Source organism: Telmatherina bonti (assembly GCF_933228915.1).
Source record: "Telmatherina bonti genome assembly, chromosome: 9".
NCBI classification, from domain to species: Eukaryota; Metazoa; Chordata; class Actinopteri; order Atheriniformes; family Telmatherinidae; genus Telmatherina; species Telmatherina bonti.
The window spans coordinates 35,158,569-35,175,577 of NC_136627.1; the positions used below are offsets into that span (position 1 = coordinate 35,158,569).

General features: G+C 42.0%; 1 protein-coding gene across 2 annotated transcripts; it reads right to left on the reverse strand.

The window, feature by feature from the left end:
- Positions 1-891: 891 nt before the first annotated feature.
- On the reverse strand, positions 892-16,833 carry hnrnpul1 (heterogeneous nuclear ribonucleoprotein U-like 1). 2 transcript variants are annotated; one of them, XM_079246871.1, is made up of 16 exons: positions 16,807-16,833; positions 16,052-16,325; positions 14,249-14,515; positions 13,896-14,106; positions 13,681-13,754; positions 12,531-12,670; positions 12,352-12,451; positions 12,152-12,264; positions 11,810-12,076; positions 11,548-11,670; positions 9,935-10,063; positions 5,256-5,424; positions 4,228-4,491; positions 2,826-2,974; positions 2,494-2,730; positions 892-1,734 (listed from the first exon to the last, which is right to left on the reverse strand). In XM_079246871.1, exons 2-16 carry the CDS (start codon positions 16,278-16,280, stop codon positions 1,618-1,620), a joined length of 2,589 nt encoding a protein of 862 aa, XP_079102997.1. In that variant the 5' UTR covers positions 16,281-16,325; positions 16,807-16,833; the 3' UTR covers positions 892-1,617. The 2 variants fall into 2 exon arrangements, with proteins under 2 accessions (XP_079102997.1, XP_079102996.1); XM_079246870.1 differs by having other exon boundaries at positions 2,494-2,733.
- Positions 16,834-17,009: the final 176 nt, after the last annotated feature.

Below are 17,009 nucleotides of genomic sequence, written 5' to 3' on the forward strand. Positions count from 1 at the left end.
GGTTGCATCCTCTCAGAGCAACAGTCTGGTACCTCCTCATCATACTGGTCACATTTAGCTGTGGGATGGCGTCCCAGTCCCATCCCAATCCCAGTTGGTCACACATCAGAACCAAGCTGATCCCAGACTCCCGGCAGGTTGTTCCATCCTCTGGAGGTACTCTGATGATCCTGGATCTGTGGGGAGGACTGAGTTCGACCCACATTCCTGACATTTAGATCCCAGAGACGCTCGGGGCTTAAAGTGGTCCGCCAGTAGGAATTCTCCTCCGAAGAAACCAGAAAAACTACAAAGAACTACAAACATGGACGCCTTGCATTAATATAATTCGTTGTAAAAAAACAATGATTTAAAAAAAAAAAAAGATGTTGACTTAGATGTTTTTAAATGTAAAACATCTATGTGACATTTTCAATCTGCAGTTTGGACCAACAGATTTGATTTTGGAGGATTTTTTGGAGGCACTAGCTACACACAGCTGTGTTGCTCATTCCACAGAGGCGCATCGTTACAAAGTCGTACCTCATCGCAAACGTGACGGATCAGGCATGTAGAATACAACACACATATTTTTACTGAAGGGGAGAAATAACACTGAACGAGGGATTACACCAGACCGGTTCCATGCCGGTTCGGACTAACAGTAGTGAAACAAGACGTTTATTTCCTGCCCTGATGACATTTTGGACTGGTTCTTTCCTTCCATCTTGGCTCAGCAGGGCTGCACACGCAGTCCAACATTTACCATCCCCATTCAGCTTATTTCATTGTCCTTTGTCCATTTCAATTCTACTGTAATTCTACTGAAAATGCACAGAAAGATGAATTATAATGTGTGTGTGTGGTGCTTGGCTTGTTTCCCCGGCAGAACAGACAGACGTGTGAAGCATCTCCAGGTGTATACAACTGTGTTTATTGTATAAAGACAAGACAGCTTGCATAACTGGTCAAAATCAGGTTTTCATTTAAAGATAGAAAAAAAGGGTTTGACAGAACAGGGTTTATCTAGTTTTCAGTGAACAACAATCACAAAGGGATGAAAAAGAGAGAAACAATCCCACACATAGATCTACTGGACAAGAATTGCAAAAAAAAAAGCCCTTAATCAAAGACGATTAAATACTACAGTTTCATCACCTATAAAAAAGTCCCATCATGGTAAATAAAATGTGCTCACTCGGTAACTGAAAAGCAAAGAGCAAGACAGTGGAGGGGGTCATGAGGGTAAAAAGCATGCAGATTTTGTTCTCAGTTAAGCTTCTGGAAGCAGGATTCTGGCTTTGCTGCCCGTTTTCACACTTTGCATCCTAAAAATATACAATAAGCTCTGGGATGATCAGAAGCATGATCGGTAACATTCAGTACATGTTGGGAGCTATTGTCTACCACCTCACGCTCGATGCTTCACGTAAGACTCAGTAAAAACAACCTGAACACATCCAGCTGTATACAAGTTATGCACATGTTGGTGAGAGATGAGGCTACTGGGTCAAACTGGGCAGAATGGGAAGGTGGCTGGCTTAGTGTGGGACTGTACAAAAATCAACTTGCTGCAGAGGTCGGCGGTGTCGGGCGAGAGGGAGAACGGGTCGATGCGGGTGCAGATGCAAGCCAGAGCTACTGGGAACCAGAAGACGAGCCTTGGCTGCCCTGTCCAGGGTACTGGCCGTACTGGCTGTAATACTGGTTCCACTGGTTCTGGTTCTGGTAGTACTGCTGCCACTGCTGAGCGTACTGGAAAAGAAGAAGACATTTTGTTGGTTGTATGAACGCAGACCAGGTTTTTGGACCAGACTGTGTTGCTAGACCGGGGTCTCCCCCCAGAAGAAGGTGTTTAGGATCCAAATGGGTCTCTGCAGAGAAACAAAACTGATCCAGAAACAGTTCCTAGAGACTTGATGTAAATTATAAAATACATTTTAATGATTTCCTTTTCTGCGCAGTAGATTTTATTAATCAAGAAATGAATGAAATAAAACAAACAGCTTGCAGGAAGGTGTGGCAACAGACGGGATCCTGCAGGAAAGCGCCACAAAAATCATAGAAATGAACATTTTTGCTATTCTTCAAGTTAAATACCTTTATTCAGCTTCAGACCTGATCAGAAACACAAAGGTTTCATTTCCTTTTATCTTTATAAATCGTGTGTATAAACTGTTCCATCTTGCATCAGACAGACTGCATGTTTTCCTGGCTCTGTATTTACATGATAAAAACATTTAAATTGGTCTGATTTTGCATGACAGAGGGAAATCTGTCATGCAAATAGGTCCCACGTCCAGAACTTCAGAAACCTAACGATGCACAACCATGGGAGTTGATGCAGACAGCAAGTCTGAGACAAGTCCAGACCATAACAAACCCAGAGTCTGACAGAGTTTTTAGAAGAAAAAAAAAGGTTCTACTTGCTAAGCAAATGTGGAGAGCAGCCCAACATGTCCTGTTATTCAGTTTTTAGACTGAGACTTTAAAACATGAAGAAGCAGACTGTACCTGCTGATATTGCTGGTTGTAGGTCTGCTGCTGCTGCTGCTGCTGCTGCTGCTGCTGCTGCGGTTGCTGCTGCTGCGGTTGCTGCGCTGGCTGTTGCTGGTGGTGGTTGTACGTCTGTCCAGTGGCAGGTGTTTGGCTGTAGCTTTGGCTATATCCTGGATACTGACTGTAGTTGCCGTAGTAATTCTGGTTGTAGCTGCCCTGATTGTATCCCTGACTGTAGCTCTGGCTGTAGCCCTGCTGACGAAGGCAGAAAATAAACATGTTCAATGTGTTTCCAGCTTTTTAAATCTGGTTTAACTTTTTAAAATCTTCCTCAGTCATGTCAGTACCTGGTTGTAACCTCCCTTGTTGTAAGGAACTGGGCGATTGTAGCTTCCGCCTGACTGCTGGCTGCGGTTGTATCCCCCGCGGGAGTCAGAGCCTCCATCACGGTAGCTGTTGCCCCACCTGCTTTGGCTGTAGCTGCCACGGTTGTAGCCTGGGAAGTCACAAAAAGATGGTGTTCAGGTCCAAATCTTTTCACGTTCTCCTTTTTATCTTTGTTCAATGCAAACTCAGGAAAAAAAAAAAAACTTCAATAAGAAGAAAATCAGCAGAAAGCAAAGCAACGTGTGCAGATCAGGAAGGTTTGTTACATCATGCTGAATAAAATACACAACAGCAGAAAGGCAGAGACTTTCCCGACAACACAACTCCAGCCTACCTCACCAGCTCCAATAAGCATGGCGTTTTCCTCACTGTCCACAAGAAAGGGTTCAATTTAATGGTAATTATGGCTTTATTACGTAATTATCTTAAATATGACAACAACACAAAAAGTAATCAAGTAATGTGACCAAATATGGTTCGTCTCCCAAAAGGTTAAAAATCTGAAGATTTCTTGAATGTGTACGTAAAACAAAAGTTAATGAACTTTTCTAAATTAATTTATGCAGGAATTCAGTGAATTTTCAGTTAATTTTATGCATAACAATGGAATAAACTGCTGATTAACAGCGATTGATCATTCTAAATGTTAATAAACTGCACTATAAACATCATTTAAAAAGAATCTGAGAAGAATTTTTCACTTCGAAGGACTAAAACGTATGACTGATGCACCATAATGTCATGAAAGTCACATTAATCACCAGCAGAGGTCCCCAAGGCTTTAGCTATCATGGCAATATTTTATTAAGCTAGTATTAGCTGCTGTTGCTGACCCTGACACGCTGAGGATGCTGACACATGTCAGGAGTTTGGGACTGGAGGTGTGAAGCAGCTCTGCAAACAGGAAGTTCAGGAATGTGCATGTTGTTGGATTTCCTCTCAGTGAAGCAAGTTCATTCAGAATCCAGAAAGCTCACATTAACGCAGTGTGAAAAACAAGCTTTTTCCTTGTTTAAATTCCTGTTCCTCTGGTAATAAGCTTCAGCAGATCCTGCAGAAATCTGGCTTCTAACTGTGAAACATGATCAGGCACATGAAACCACCTGGAGAGCTGCTTTCCCATCACAACAGGGTTCCACTCTCAACCAATCAGCAGCCACTCTGAGCAAACAAGGAGGAAGGTTTGATGGAAATGTTTACATTTAAAGTGTTTTATCTTCTCTTTTTAGCCTCATGAATCCCCAACATGCACATTTCTTCTGTATTATTCATTAAAACAAAGCAGTTTAAGAAGATCTAGTTCAGCTACAAACATCCCAGAGTTGGACGATAATAACCACAGTGAACCCAGGAGCATCTCACCTCCTCTGTATCCACTTCCTCCGTCTCCGCTACGGCTCTGGTAGCTGCCGCGGGATCCATCCCGGCTGTCATACCGCTGGAAGTTTCCACTGCCGCGGCCGCGGAACCCCCCCTGCCTGTTGTCAAAGCGCTTCTCGGGGGGCGGGGCGGCCTTGCGGCCTTCATCGTTGTACTGCTTCAGCAGCTTTTCAGCTTCGTCGCGCTGCAGCTCGACGTAGGTCACGGCCTCCAGGAAGTCGCAAGGCTCCGGCAGAGTGAAGTTGGCTTGAGGAGTGACAGAGACGACCACAGGAGGAAGGCAGAGACAACCCCATCCACACAGAGAGGCACAGAGACAGAGAGAAAGAGGGGTGGGGGGAGGTTGTAGTGAAGACCAGAGCAGCCACACCACCGGAAGACAAAATGAAAGATAATTACTACGATACATGGGCACAGCAAATCAGAGAAAGTCAGAGCAGAAAATGAAGGCAGATGATAAAGGTAAAGGGAACAAACGTCACCTCCAGGGGAAACATGGAGGAAACATTTGTTTGGGCAGACATAGGAGAGGGGGGGGGGGGGGGGGTCCTCAGTAGAGGTGGGAGGGGAAAAAGGACAACTAAAAGGTTGGTGGAGCAGCACTGCAAACCGAGGACTGATCATGTCACGCTGCTACAGATGAACTCCCAACAAGCGTGTGCATGTTGGCAAAGCTTCCCGTTTTAGGGCGTGTCTCACGCCAGCCAATCATGTGACAGTAACTCTGCTGTTGTTACACGACAACGTCCCAGTCTCAGTTTGCAGCGCTTCAGAAGCTCAATGGCAAGTGGCAGATAAAGGGGCAAAAATAAGGATCAAATTTGTTTGGACTGTTTGGAAAATAAAGAAAAGAACTAAAAAATGCCCAGGTCTGATGTCTGGCCAAAACGCTATGATGGGGGGAGGGGGGAGGGGGGACATCTTCCAAGTTTGATTTTTAGAGACAACACATAGAAAAAGTAAAAAAGTAGATCTGGTGTTTTTATTTGTTGTTTCCACAGCGTTCCTACCTTTCATTTCTAAAACAGCATGATCGGGCACATCCTTCCCCTGCTCATTGGTTTGCTTTAATGTTCGTTCTTTAAAATCCTCGTCCGTGGGACAAATTACAATAGCCTTGCGTTGAAAACCTTCAAAAGGACGCATTTTTCGTCTCCTTGCTGATCCATATACATTTGTCTAGCAATGGTGACAAGAAAGAAGTAGAAGCTTGTTTGTTATTGTTTACTTGTAATGGCTTTCCACTGGAAGGAAGCTGGAACCCTGCAATAGTCAAGTGAGAGACGTTTGGCTTGGATGTCAGTCTATGTTTTTGGAGGTGCTAGCGGCCTCTCGTCCCTCCACAGACTTACCTCGCAGCCGGTGCGTTCAGGTTCCCGCTGACTGCTGATGAATGTTAGTTAGAAATGGAGGGACCCCACAGCTACAGACCCTGACTACATAGATGAACAAGCTTCCCGTCGATCAATAAAAGCAGAGATTTCAGCAGTTATTTTGATGTGATTTTCATGCAACGAAAGGTTCTGTATACATTTTTTTTTTTTTAAACCATTGGCTCCTGTTCATGCAGGAATATCTGGTACTAAAGGAAGGTCACAAACATGTTGAGGCACAGAAGGACGACACATCACCGCTCCCAATCAGTCAGAAGATTTGATCACTTCTGATGCAGCTCATTTCACGTCATTAAACCCAGCAGGCCCGCACATCCAACTACTACTGCTGAAAGCTCAACGCTCCATCGACTAACTGCATAAAACCCAAAGCACTGACACAGTAACACCATTTAAGCCCCTTCAGAACAAACAAATGTCTAAAATCATCCATCAAACATTGGATTTAAATATCAGAAATCATTACTAAAGTCCTCAGTTCCTTTAAATCAGCCCTGAATTACAAATCTCATAATTTAAGATGATAAAATCCACGTTGCTACAGAATACACGAGTCACAAAACTTTAAACCAGAGATGTCAAACTCATTTCAGTGCAGAATCCACTTATGGCCCAATGTGATTCCCAGTGGCCCAGACCAGTAAAGTAGAAGAAAACAACCAGTTTATCCCTTTGTTTTTAGCAGAAAGAAGAAAATCATCAAGCTGTTTACATCTAGTAACTTTTTTTTAACAGAACACATTATAAACAAGCAAAAGTTTCTACCATGTTTTGCTTTGTTTCATTTGAAGATTCAAGTCAAAGGATCTAAAACAATCACTTGTCAAAATCCATCAATTATTCACACACACACACACACACACACACACACGCCAGCATCTGACATCATACAAGCCGAGTGGGATCTATTAAAACGTGCGATTGTCTCCCTGCCAAGTTAGTTTTACAATCAAGGATAAAAATACAACCTTAATAGACAAATTAGGAACCAAAGTGAACTTTTATAAAAAGAAAGCTGCTAATGTCTTCAATATAATGAACACATTTGCTATGTTTACATGAGAGTTTTAATTCCTCTTTAAATCTGAATAAAAGTTCATTCTACCTGAAACCGATGAAAAACGACCATGTAAACACTTCATTCCTAATGCTTATTTCTATTGGGACTTAAACCTAATTCCGATGTAAGTGTCTGGTTTATTCATTTTAATCCCAAACTACTTAATTCCTCTGTCATGTAAACCTTCATTCCGCTCTAATTCTGGTGGTTCTGAGCATGCTCGTTACCTCGTCCTGTCCTGATGACGCGCGTTGTTTTACCTCCCGTGTTCGGTGGTCTATCTTTCTTCTCCTTCTCAGTTGCTGCAGAAAGTGAAGTAATATGCTGGTGTTGAGCTGCTACTTCACATTTATAATAAAAATAGCGGCGAAACTGGTTCTTATTATGTAGTTTTTACAAGTTACAACTGAAAAGACGAGAAGCAGGGAGACAACTTTGTTTATTTCCGGTATACGTCACGTGCACCCTCTGTCCAATCAGAACCCTTCCCAACCCGCCGCTCTAAAGAGGGATTAAGTAACGACGCGTTTCATGTGAACGTTCATTGGGAATTATTATTTCCATGTAAACTTGTAGAATATGTTAATTCAGAATTAAAAGACATCATGTAACCGTAGTTATTGACTAAATTCCTCCTGCAGGTCAGACTGGACCCCTGGGGGGGGGGGGGGGGGGGGGGGTGGCCGGCCACCAGGCTGTACTTTTGACACCTTTGTCTAAAACTCTGCCACTTGACATCTAAACAGACCAACATCCCACCAGGAACAGCAACATTTAGCTGGTAAATGGCATTTCAGCTGCTTAGAGGTAAAAAACAAACAAGTTTCACAACTTGTAACCACACAACGCCATCTTAACTTCACTTCTAACGTCGTAGGAGATGATTCCACCAGTCAAACTGCAGCAGCTGATAAAACTGCAGGATCAAATGAAATGATTCAACTTTAACTTCATCGCCCCAGTCAGCTTAACTTTTACAAAATCCTCACAGAGAGAAAAGGTTTGTTGCAGTTTTACCTCCACTGTAGTGGGACGACGAGAGCAACACACCAAGCTGCAAATGTTCCACAGCGACTTGGACCAAGAGCTGCAGAGTAAAACTGATCCTGTTGAAGCTCAACAACTTTCTCCATTTTCCTCATATCTCAAGTGTTTCTCCTGCCAGTATGCTGAGGGGTGGCGACATCCACCGCCCCCACTAGAAGGTCCCTGTTACGTATTTTGATGTTTTCTTATGCAGCAACAGAAGCCTTTTCAGGTTCCTTTTCCTCTGGAACAGCTTCATACTGTCCTGTAGTTATTTATCTGATTTACTGCATGTCACCGCTGCTCTGTGTCCACGCCAGAGATGAGCCCTGATGTCACACACTGGCACGAGCGCACAACACACACACACGAGCACAAACTGTCAGGGTGTAAACATCAGAAAGCATGCCAACCAGCTGAAAGTTTGGCTAAATATGATGGAAACACTGGAGAAGCTGGAATATTTCTGCTCCCATGTTCAGCCGACAACTTTATGTCCATCACATGAATACACACAGCAGATACACATATACACGAGCATAATTAGCGTCTTTGTAGCCATTTATGAGTCTAAATGTTATCAATGTCACACATCGTCTCGGCGCCGAACGTAAGAACATTTAGATTCATTCATCAGGATATTTTGACAGCAACTTATTTAGGTCTGTTGTGTTAAACCGGTTTACATTAAAGCTGGAAACGTAACGCGACCCCCCAGCTGGGTGGAACTGTTGCAGGATGTTTCATCAAGAGGAACGTTCTGTTCCCTCTGTAACGGGCAGGTTACCTGTTACACCTACATGAACACGATTCAGCTGAACTGACTTTAAAGTTACTAAGATTAACATCACATTTATGACCATGCATACAAGTTCTATTCTATTCTATTTAGCAGACGCTTTTATCCAAAGTGACTTACATACACACTCACATCCCGATAGGCAACTTAGGGTTCAGTGTCTTGCCCAAGGACACTTTCACATAGTCAGGAAGCCTGCAATCGAACTCCCAACTTTCCAGTTACAAGCTGCTCTTCCTCCTGAGCTACAGGACCACGTACGACGCTAATTATTAATATGACTTGCTGCGCCCCCCTCCCCCCTTCGCTCTGATCTCCACTCAGTCCATTTCCAGATTTATTTACTTTAGTAAACTTATCAATCGCCACTCGCTGACTAAAGCTGCAGCATGCATGTTTAAGATTCAGATCAATCAACCCTGTAACTACCGTTCTCATTTAGCTCTTTAGCGTTGTGAAGCAAAAAAACATGCAGTTAATAAAAAAACTGCACGATGTGGTAAAAAATGCTGCATGAATGTTAGAAATCATAACACCGTCACACGACGCCTCCTTGAGTTGCACATTTATAAATATTTAAGATGAGTACAAAACTAAAAATAAAATCAACTTTAAAAGCTTAACAGTTCAACTTTACTTACATTACGCTCTTTAACATCCGTTAGCATCTAAAACTAGAAGCCTCTGAATCATATTAGCAGGATTTGTAATTAGCATAAAAAAAATAAAACTACTCTACTCTGACGGGTCCCTCCGCCTACCTGAACTTACCGCATCTTCAAACGAACTCCAGTCCCAGTCCAGACAACAACAGACAGATATAACCTACCTCCACATACTCACAAAGTCCAGAGAAAAGCCAGAGCCACCAGACCCACCTACCTGTTTTATTTTCTCAGCGCAAGGATCTGAAAATCTAGAAGCTGTTAGTCATTACTTACCTTCAGGGTCAATTCATTAAAAAAAAAAAAAAAAACACACTCAAAAGTTCCATGTATCTCACTTTAAAATAGCTTTAAAGAAGCCATCAACTCTGTCTTATTAAATTAGCAACAGAAGGTGTTTTTCTTACTCACCAGTCAGAGCTTACTTGTTTCTCAACATCTTTACAAAGTCATGGTTTACTTGTACATTGTTGAAATTCACAAGACAAACAATACTGTATTATGACAAGAAATTGCAAGTGCAAATATACTGAAGGATGAAAACATGACATACTCTGTCACTTAATTTGTTTTACAATGCATACGACAAGCAAGTGACAAGAGGGTGATCAATGCTTCTTCTACTCTATAATACATAGAGACCCCCTGAAAGATAAATAAATAATCCATTAGAGAGAAAGTGAGCATCAGGGCACATTGACTGACTGTGGTGAGTATGAGAGCAGAGTAGGCTGAGGGGCAGTACCTGATCCAGGATGTAGTTGCGTCTCTTGCGGGCTGCAATCTCGATCAGCCTGTTCAGACACTGGGTGGCCTGTTGAATCAGAACATCCCAGCGCCCGGCGTAGTTCCTCTGGCGCCGCAGACCCATCACCTGAACGGGAAACGTTCACATGACTCAGTTACAGCATCTGTTTTGTTCTTAATCCCAGTCAACATCCAGGTATTTTATTCTCAGACTCCCAGTCAGATGATGAGACCAAAACGATGTAAAATGAACAAATCAATAGATGTGGCAGCATAAAGGCCAAACCAAACCAACACAGAATTTATCACTAACAGAACTTCATTAAAAGTGTCATGAAGTCTGGACTTTCAGGAGAGAAAATACTGGCACTGAAACAAACACCACAAACGATTTCCATATTTACACGTGTTTATGCTATTTACCTGCTGTTCTCACGAAACTACCTCAGCTGCTTTTTGGCACCACTGTGCATCACAAACAACTTGGTGTCTTTATTCCAACATGTTATTTATTCCATGGTAGAGCTGCTCGATTATGACAAAAATTATAATCACCTTTATTTTGACTGAATACGAGATCTTGATTATTTAACACAATTATCCAGTATTTTTAAACAACGCTGCGCGTCGTGGTGTTCTAGACTCCGTGTTGTGCATTATAATAGTCTAATGCACGGTTCCCAGTTGTTTAATCCACTTTTACCGCTTATATAGGAACTATTTTACGTTGGCCTGGATGTAGGTTTTATGCCAAACAACCGCTGTCAGGCTGCAGCACGTTTCTCTCATTCACCTGTTAAAAGACGGCTGATCTGAACCAGCTGGTTAACGTGTTGCTATGGCAACACCCCGTAACGGAGGGATATTACAGTGTTTAACTGGCCGAACTATGTATAGGAAAATAATGCAGCCAGTTGTCAGTGACAATGGTATAAACTATGTTTAGGTGAACTTCCACAACCTACTGCAGTTATTCTACATTGACCTGCAGCCGGAGCCGACTGAGACTGGCCGCCTGGGAGTGCTTTAGGACGGGAGAGGCTCCCGCTGCTCCTTCCTTACAGTAACTGCAGAACAATATGTGCCTTCAAGTCAGTCGCCAAAACACCAGAAAAGTCTCTAATAACTCCAGTAAAAGCTGCTAGATTTGTTGCTTTTAACAAAAAAAGTCTCCAGATTTAGCGAGAAAGTCGCCAAGTTGGCAACAGTGTCTGAATGAAAGCAAAGCGGCTGTGGGAGGAGTTTACAGCGCTGCAACGCCAGAGATGCTCGATTAGCAGCTGAAGACAGCAGGAGAGGAAACTGCAGAGAGAAAAATAATCACACCCTTTTATTTTTATGATCGTTGAAAACCCAGATCGTACTGAAATTAAAATCCGATTAATCGCCCAGCCCTACTCCTCGGTGTTATCATGGACCGTTGTGGATTTATCCTATATAGTCTCTGATTTAACATGACATTGTAAACCTTCTAGATGGGATATAAACGCCTGGAAAGTTCAGTATATCTGCGGAAGAGTGAACTATCCATCACAGACTCACATATGTTCCTGAGAAACTGCTGATGAGTGACGGCGCTCAGCTTTCAGGCTTAAAAAGGACAAAACAAACCTTCATCTTGTCCATGATGGCGTTCGTGCCGAGGATGTTGTACTTTTTCTCAGGATTGGACGCTGCATGCTTCATGGCCCATGTAGTCTTTCCACAGGCAGGCAGACCCACCATCATCAAAATCTGAAACAATACAATTAATCTATATATCAATATTTCTTTCTTTTTAACTGAATAAAATACATGTGTGACCTAAGAGGTATTTTACAGCCCTCATAACCTTCTTGTTGCTACGACACACACACAGTGGCTGTTGCCCTACCTCGCATTCAGATTTGCTTGATGGTCCCTTCGTGCCCCTGATCTTATCCTCCATGTTAAGATTGTGGATGAAGGTGTATCCCTCTTGTGGGGGGAAGTAAGGCTCTCGCTTCTGCCCAAAGTTGAACTCAACTGCACAGTTCTTCACCAACACATGAGGGAACAGGGCACGTCCAGCCAGTTCTTCCTTAGTGGTCCGGAAAGCCACGCCCAGGTACACTCCATTCTTGGAGTAGCCCATCTGCACCTCGTTGTCGTTCTCAAAGTCCTACAGATGCAGCCGTTAAACCATCATTGTTTACTTCTCGGCTTTTAAAAGCAGTAAACTTTGAGGGTTACTTACAATGTAGCAGCCGATAACGTCGTTCTCACCAAACTTCTCTCCGTAGTCTGCAAACTTGCAGTCGGAGGATTTCTTCCCAGTTCCTCCGTATCCAAAGGAGAAAGGCTCCTCGCCTGAAGCACAAACAGCAGAATGGTTCCGGTTTGGTTGGAGCTGCTACAAAATGGACTTACTGATGCCAAACTTCTTCATCCCCTCACCAAGCTGAGTGCTGGAGTGGTTGATGGACCATCCGATTCGGACCACATGGGGATCGGGCTCACTGCTGGGCAGGTGCTTTACAGGAATTTCTTCGTTGATCTGAAGGAAAGAGGAGCGGTTACAAAGCGCATGGCAGAACAGACGTACAAGAAACTAAGATTTATCCAGTGAAAATGACCTTCATCTCGTAACACACTCGGCCCCGGGTGACGCCGTGGGAGGCTCGTGCTCCTGCCCACAGGTAAGCAAAGCCCTCGATGGTCAGCGGATATCCGCTGTACCGATCCCGGGACACTTTGAAGTGGAGATCACAGTTGTCTGTAAAGACAGCAAGAAAGGGAAGACAATTAATTTGACCATTTTCTAACCAGAATGTTACTCGTATCCAGAGAGTTCTGCAAAATTATTTATACCTAAATCCAAATTTATTCTGTAATTTAACTTATAAAGGCTTATCTCTGATTAGTTTTAATTAGATCAATGTATCTACTGATCCTGGTGTGGGTCCACCTGTCCACTAGGTGGCAAAAACACACCTGTCAGGGATGTTGAAACCAAGAAAACCCCAAAATATGACCTGCCAGCAGACTGAGGGTAGAAAACAGCATGGCTGATCACTGACATGGCAGAGATATAAAAAGCATGGACTCCAAAAACCACCATCACGTTAATACAATGTGCAAACTTCTGCTGGAACGGAAAACGCGACTAGTTTGTTTAACCGCCTGAAAGGGTGTTACCCCGGCAAATACAAAGCAGACTGATGCAACTCGGTGCAAAGAGAAAAGCATCGTCCCATCCACCAAGAAGGAAAAACCCTTAAAAGAATATGAACTTGTTAAGTATATTAAAAATAGTTACAAAAGATATTTCAGATTTAACGGCAAGAGACAACCTTAAATCAACCTTTCCATTTCGACAAACAAAAACCAAACTGTTAAAGACCCACCATATACGTTTATGACCCGGTTTGATGGTTCACCAAAATTCATTTAGCACATTTCCAGAGCAGTCACTCTCCAGCAGCGTCCTGCTGCTGAAAAACTACAGTTTTACAGCTTTCTGATCCGGTAGGATGCACGATGGATGCAGAATTAACCATCAATAGGGGGCGCTGACGGGGAAATAACAAAAGTTCTGTAGTATGTCTTTAAAGACCTTTATTCCTTTTAAAAAAAAAGAGGGTAAAGGCCACCCAGACCTTTATTTGCATCATTAATGATGGTGAAGTGGTCCAATAAAGACCCACTAAGTTAGAAAAAAACCTCTGGATCGGGACTCTGAATCAGTTTATGTTCAATATGGAAAAATAAAAAAGCTCAACTTACATGTATCGATTGTAACAAGTGTGTCATCAATGTTCTCTTCCTCATCTTCAGCAGGAGGCTGCGGAGTTCGAGATCTGTGCAACATCATCAAAATATCAGGTAAGCAACCCTTACAGCCAGTTTGGCTCATAAGATCACAGATGTTCATTCCCTCCGGAGGTTACCAGTGACTCTGATTAGCATATGTTTTGCAACATAAAGCAGAATCGCGTTACCTTTTCTCCTCCCGATGCTCATAGTATCCATAGCTCCTGTTCTCCTCATATGGTCTCTTCCGGCTATAGTTTCCACCTCTGTCGCCTTCCACTTTGACTTGCTCGGCCTGGCCTGCAGCATCTTGCCCGTGCTGCTGATCCGCATCCTGAGTCTCTTGCCGTCTGTCGTCAGCAGCGTCAGCGTCTTCAGTTTTGACTTCCACTTTGATTCCTGCATTGATGAAAGAAGCACAAATCACAACGCAGTGAATTATTTCAAACCATGAGTACTCATCAGCATACAGACTATTTAATGTTTTGGCTACAGCAGGCACAATCTCCTTCACAACCAGTTTATTTGGAGAGTTTCTGACCTTGCACAGTCCTGTCGCTCGCCTCTTGCTTTACTTCCCGTTTCGCCTCCTCCTCAGAGACCGTGTTTGATCCCTGAATATCCTCATCTGCAGTGAAGTCTGGCATGCCATGTCCCGAATCTGACGTTTGTTGGCTTCCACAGGGCTCGTTTTCTGCTTCCTCTTCCTCATAATAACCGCCCGAATCTCGGCCCTCATCTTCCTCTTGACGAGCATTACCTTCAGCATCATCTTCTTCATCATCATCACCATAGTCCTCTGCTGCCTCTGCACATGAAAAAGAAGGTCCAGAGCTTTTAGTTCACCCTTTATCTTTCTATGAAAGCATAGCATAAACCTTTGGGGATTGCTTTACAACCTATTTTCCATTAATTATTGACCACAGAGACAAATTGTTCTCAGTTTTCCTGGAAGATTTAATGCACTAACAAGATAAGTCTATTACTTAATCTTATAAGACGCTTTTTATCTATATAGGCAATGTAAATACATATTAACAGTAGATAACAAAACTAGTGAAAATCAAACGAGTCTATATTTGGTTATGATAACTTATCCTACAAGGTTAAACAAAAACAATTTACATGAACCAGCTAACACAATATAAACAGTACAGAAAGTTGTAGGGATGAATCAGATGTTTGCTTGTTTTGTATGAAATTGTTTTTTAAATCTGTTGAACTAAGTCTAATGAGTCTATATTTTAGGGGTGTGACGATAGGCTTTTGTCCAGATTTCATTCCGATTTTTCGGTGCCGATTCGATTTAAATTGCGATTCTCACAATTCTTCAATATTGCTTATTTTTGTAGATTAAATACAACAACAACAAAAAAATGTACATAACTTTTTTTTTTGCTCGTCATTTCTTTTTTCATTTCAGTGAGGAATGAACAATGCAGTAGCCAGATGATCATTCTCCTGCTATAATCCTAAGACAAGTTAATAGATCAATAAAAACCAATAAAAATGGCAAAAATTTATAGTGCATTCATTTTATTTATTTGAAAAAAAAGAAAAGATTTTTTTTAACAAAAAAAAAAAAAATTTTTTTAAATTGTGAAGAAAGAAATCACGATTTCCGATCTTTCCACCCCTACTTTATTAACTTATCCTACAAGGTTAAAAAAAAAAAAAAAAAAAAAAAAAGGTTCTTACTGAGGCTATGTGAGCCAAAGTTCAGGTGTAACAACAAACATAATACATTGCCATTTTAGACATAATCTACAAGTGGAGTTTCTTTAGTCAAGTACTATACCTGGTGGTTCCTGAGCATCATCTCCAATGTATTAGGTATATTAACATTAAGCCGTACATGTTGTGTATTTTAATTTCATGACATCCATATATCCATTTGTCACTTCTCTTACTCTTGGAACACATCAAAGTTGAAGCTACAGTCAGGGTTTGCAGGGCAATGCTGTTTTTGTTGCTTAAACATCAGGGTACATAATGTGACAGATTAACTGACAGCATATCGTTTGATTTCACACCATCTTTTTTCATATCAGGATTTTACATGAACCAGCTATCACAATATAAACTGTACAGAAAGTTGTAGGGATGAATCAGATGTTTGCTTGTTTCATATGAGTTTTTTTTTTTTTTTTTAACTTGTTGATCTGAGTCAAATGAGTCTATATTTGGTTATGATAACTAATCCTACAAGGTTAAACAAATATAATTTAAAAAAAAGATTCTTACTGAGGCTATGTGAGCCAAAGTTTAGGTGTAACAACACACATAATAGATTACCATTTCAGACGTAATCTACAAGTATAATTTCTTCTGTAAAGTACTATACCTGGTGGCTCCTGAGCATCATCTCCGTCTTCGTTTTCTTGGAAGTCCTCAGTAAATTCCTCCTGCTCCTCTGGCTCTCCTTGTCCTGCAGCATCTTCCTGAGCTTCAGCCTCCAGAGCGGCTTTCAGCCTCTCCACCAGGTCCGCCTTCAGGCCTCTGGTGTCCAGGCCTCGGCGCTGCAGCTCATCCTTTAACTCGTTTACTTTCAGTTTCTTCACGTCCACACTCATGGTGCTTCTGACTGCTTTGCTAGTTTGATGTTTGTTCTTCTTTCTCTAAAAACAAAACAAAAAGAGAGAGAAAATCGCCTCAGCGAGCGCGTGCATTTCAAATCGCGCTGCGTCGCGCGGTTTCTCAGCCACTCAGACCGGGTTAGCTTCGCTGCAGATGTTTCGTTATGAACTTCACCTTTTTATGTGTCTACTACCCACATGGCACAAAGTTATTAAACGTAATTCTATAAATAAATACTTTTGCAAGACAAATCTACAACTACAATGTCAAAATGTTGCTTTTTAATCTCCTAAAGCTAGCTCAATGTGGCTAGCGGTGATAACCTTTTCAGCCTAGCATTAGCTTTAGCATTAGCTGGCATCGACAACCGATGCAGAAACAATGACTTTAGCTCCGGGAATGCGCGAGTCAAACTTGTCACTAATGCAAGACATGCAGTTGTTGCACACTATGCTTGGATTGTAATAGACTCGTGAAGCAACAAGATAGTAGCATATAATTAAAAATAATATTGAGGCCTACCTCCTTTACGCGAGTTGCGCGGGTAAGTCGCGGTAGAAGTCTGAAGGAACCGCTACCGCCCCCTGGCGGCGGTCACCAAACATAACACCGGAAGTTAGCAGCTCATTTACGCATGCGTAGTTTATCTACTATACAAATTTTTTATTCACAAATGTAGTTTTGAAAAAAAAAAAAAATATATATATATATATATATGTATATAT

Bases quoted from the DNA above. Each gene is read 5' to 3' on its own strand.
- hnrnpul1 (XM_079246870.1), bottom strand. From the start codon at position 16,280: ATGAGTGTGGACGTGAAGAAACTGAAAGTAAACGAGTTAAAGGATGAG. The intron at 12,671-13,680 runs GTAAGTTGAGCT...CTGTCTTTACAG, and splicing joins ACTTGTTACAATCGATACAT to ACAACTGTGATCTCCACTTC. The intron at 4,492-5,255 runs GTAGGAACGCTG...TCACTCCTCAAG, and splicing joins TGCTGTTTTAGAAATGAAAG to CCAACTTCACTCTGCCGGAG.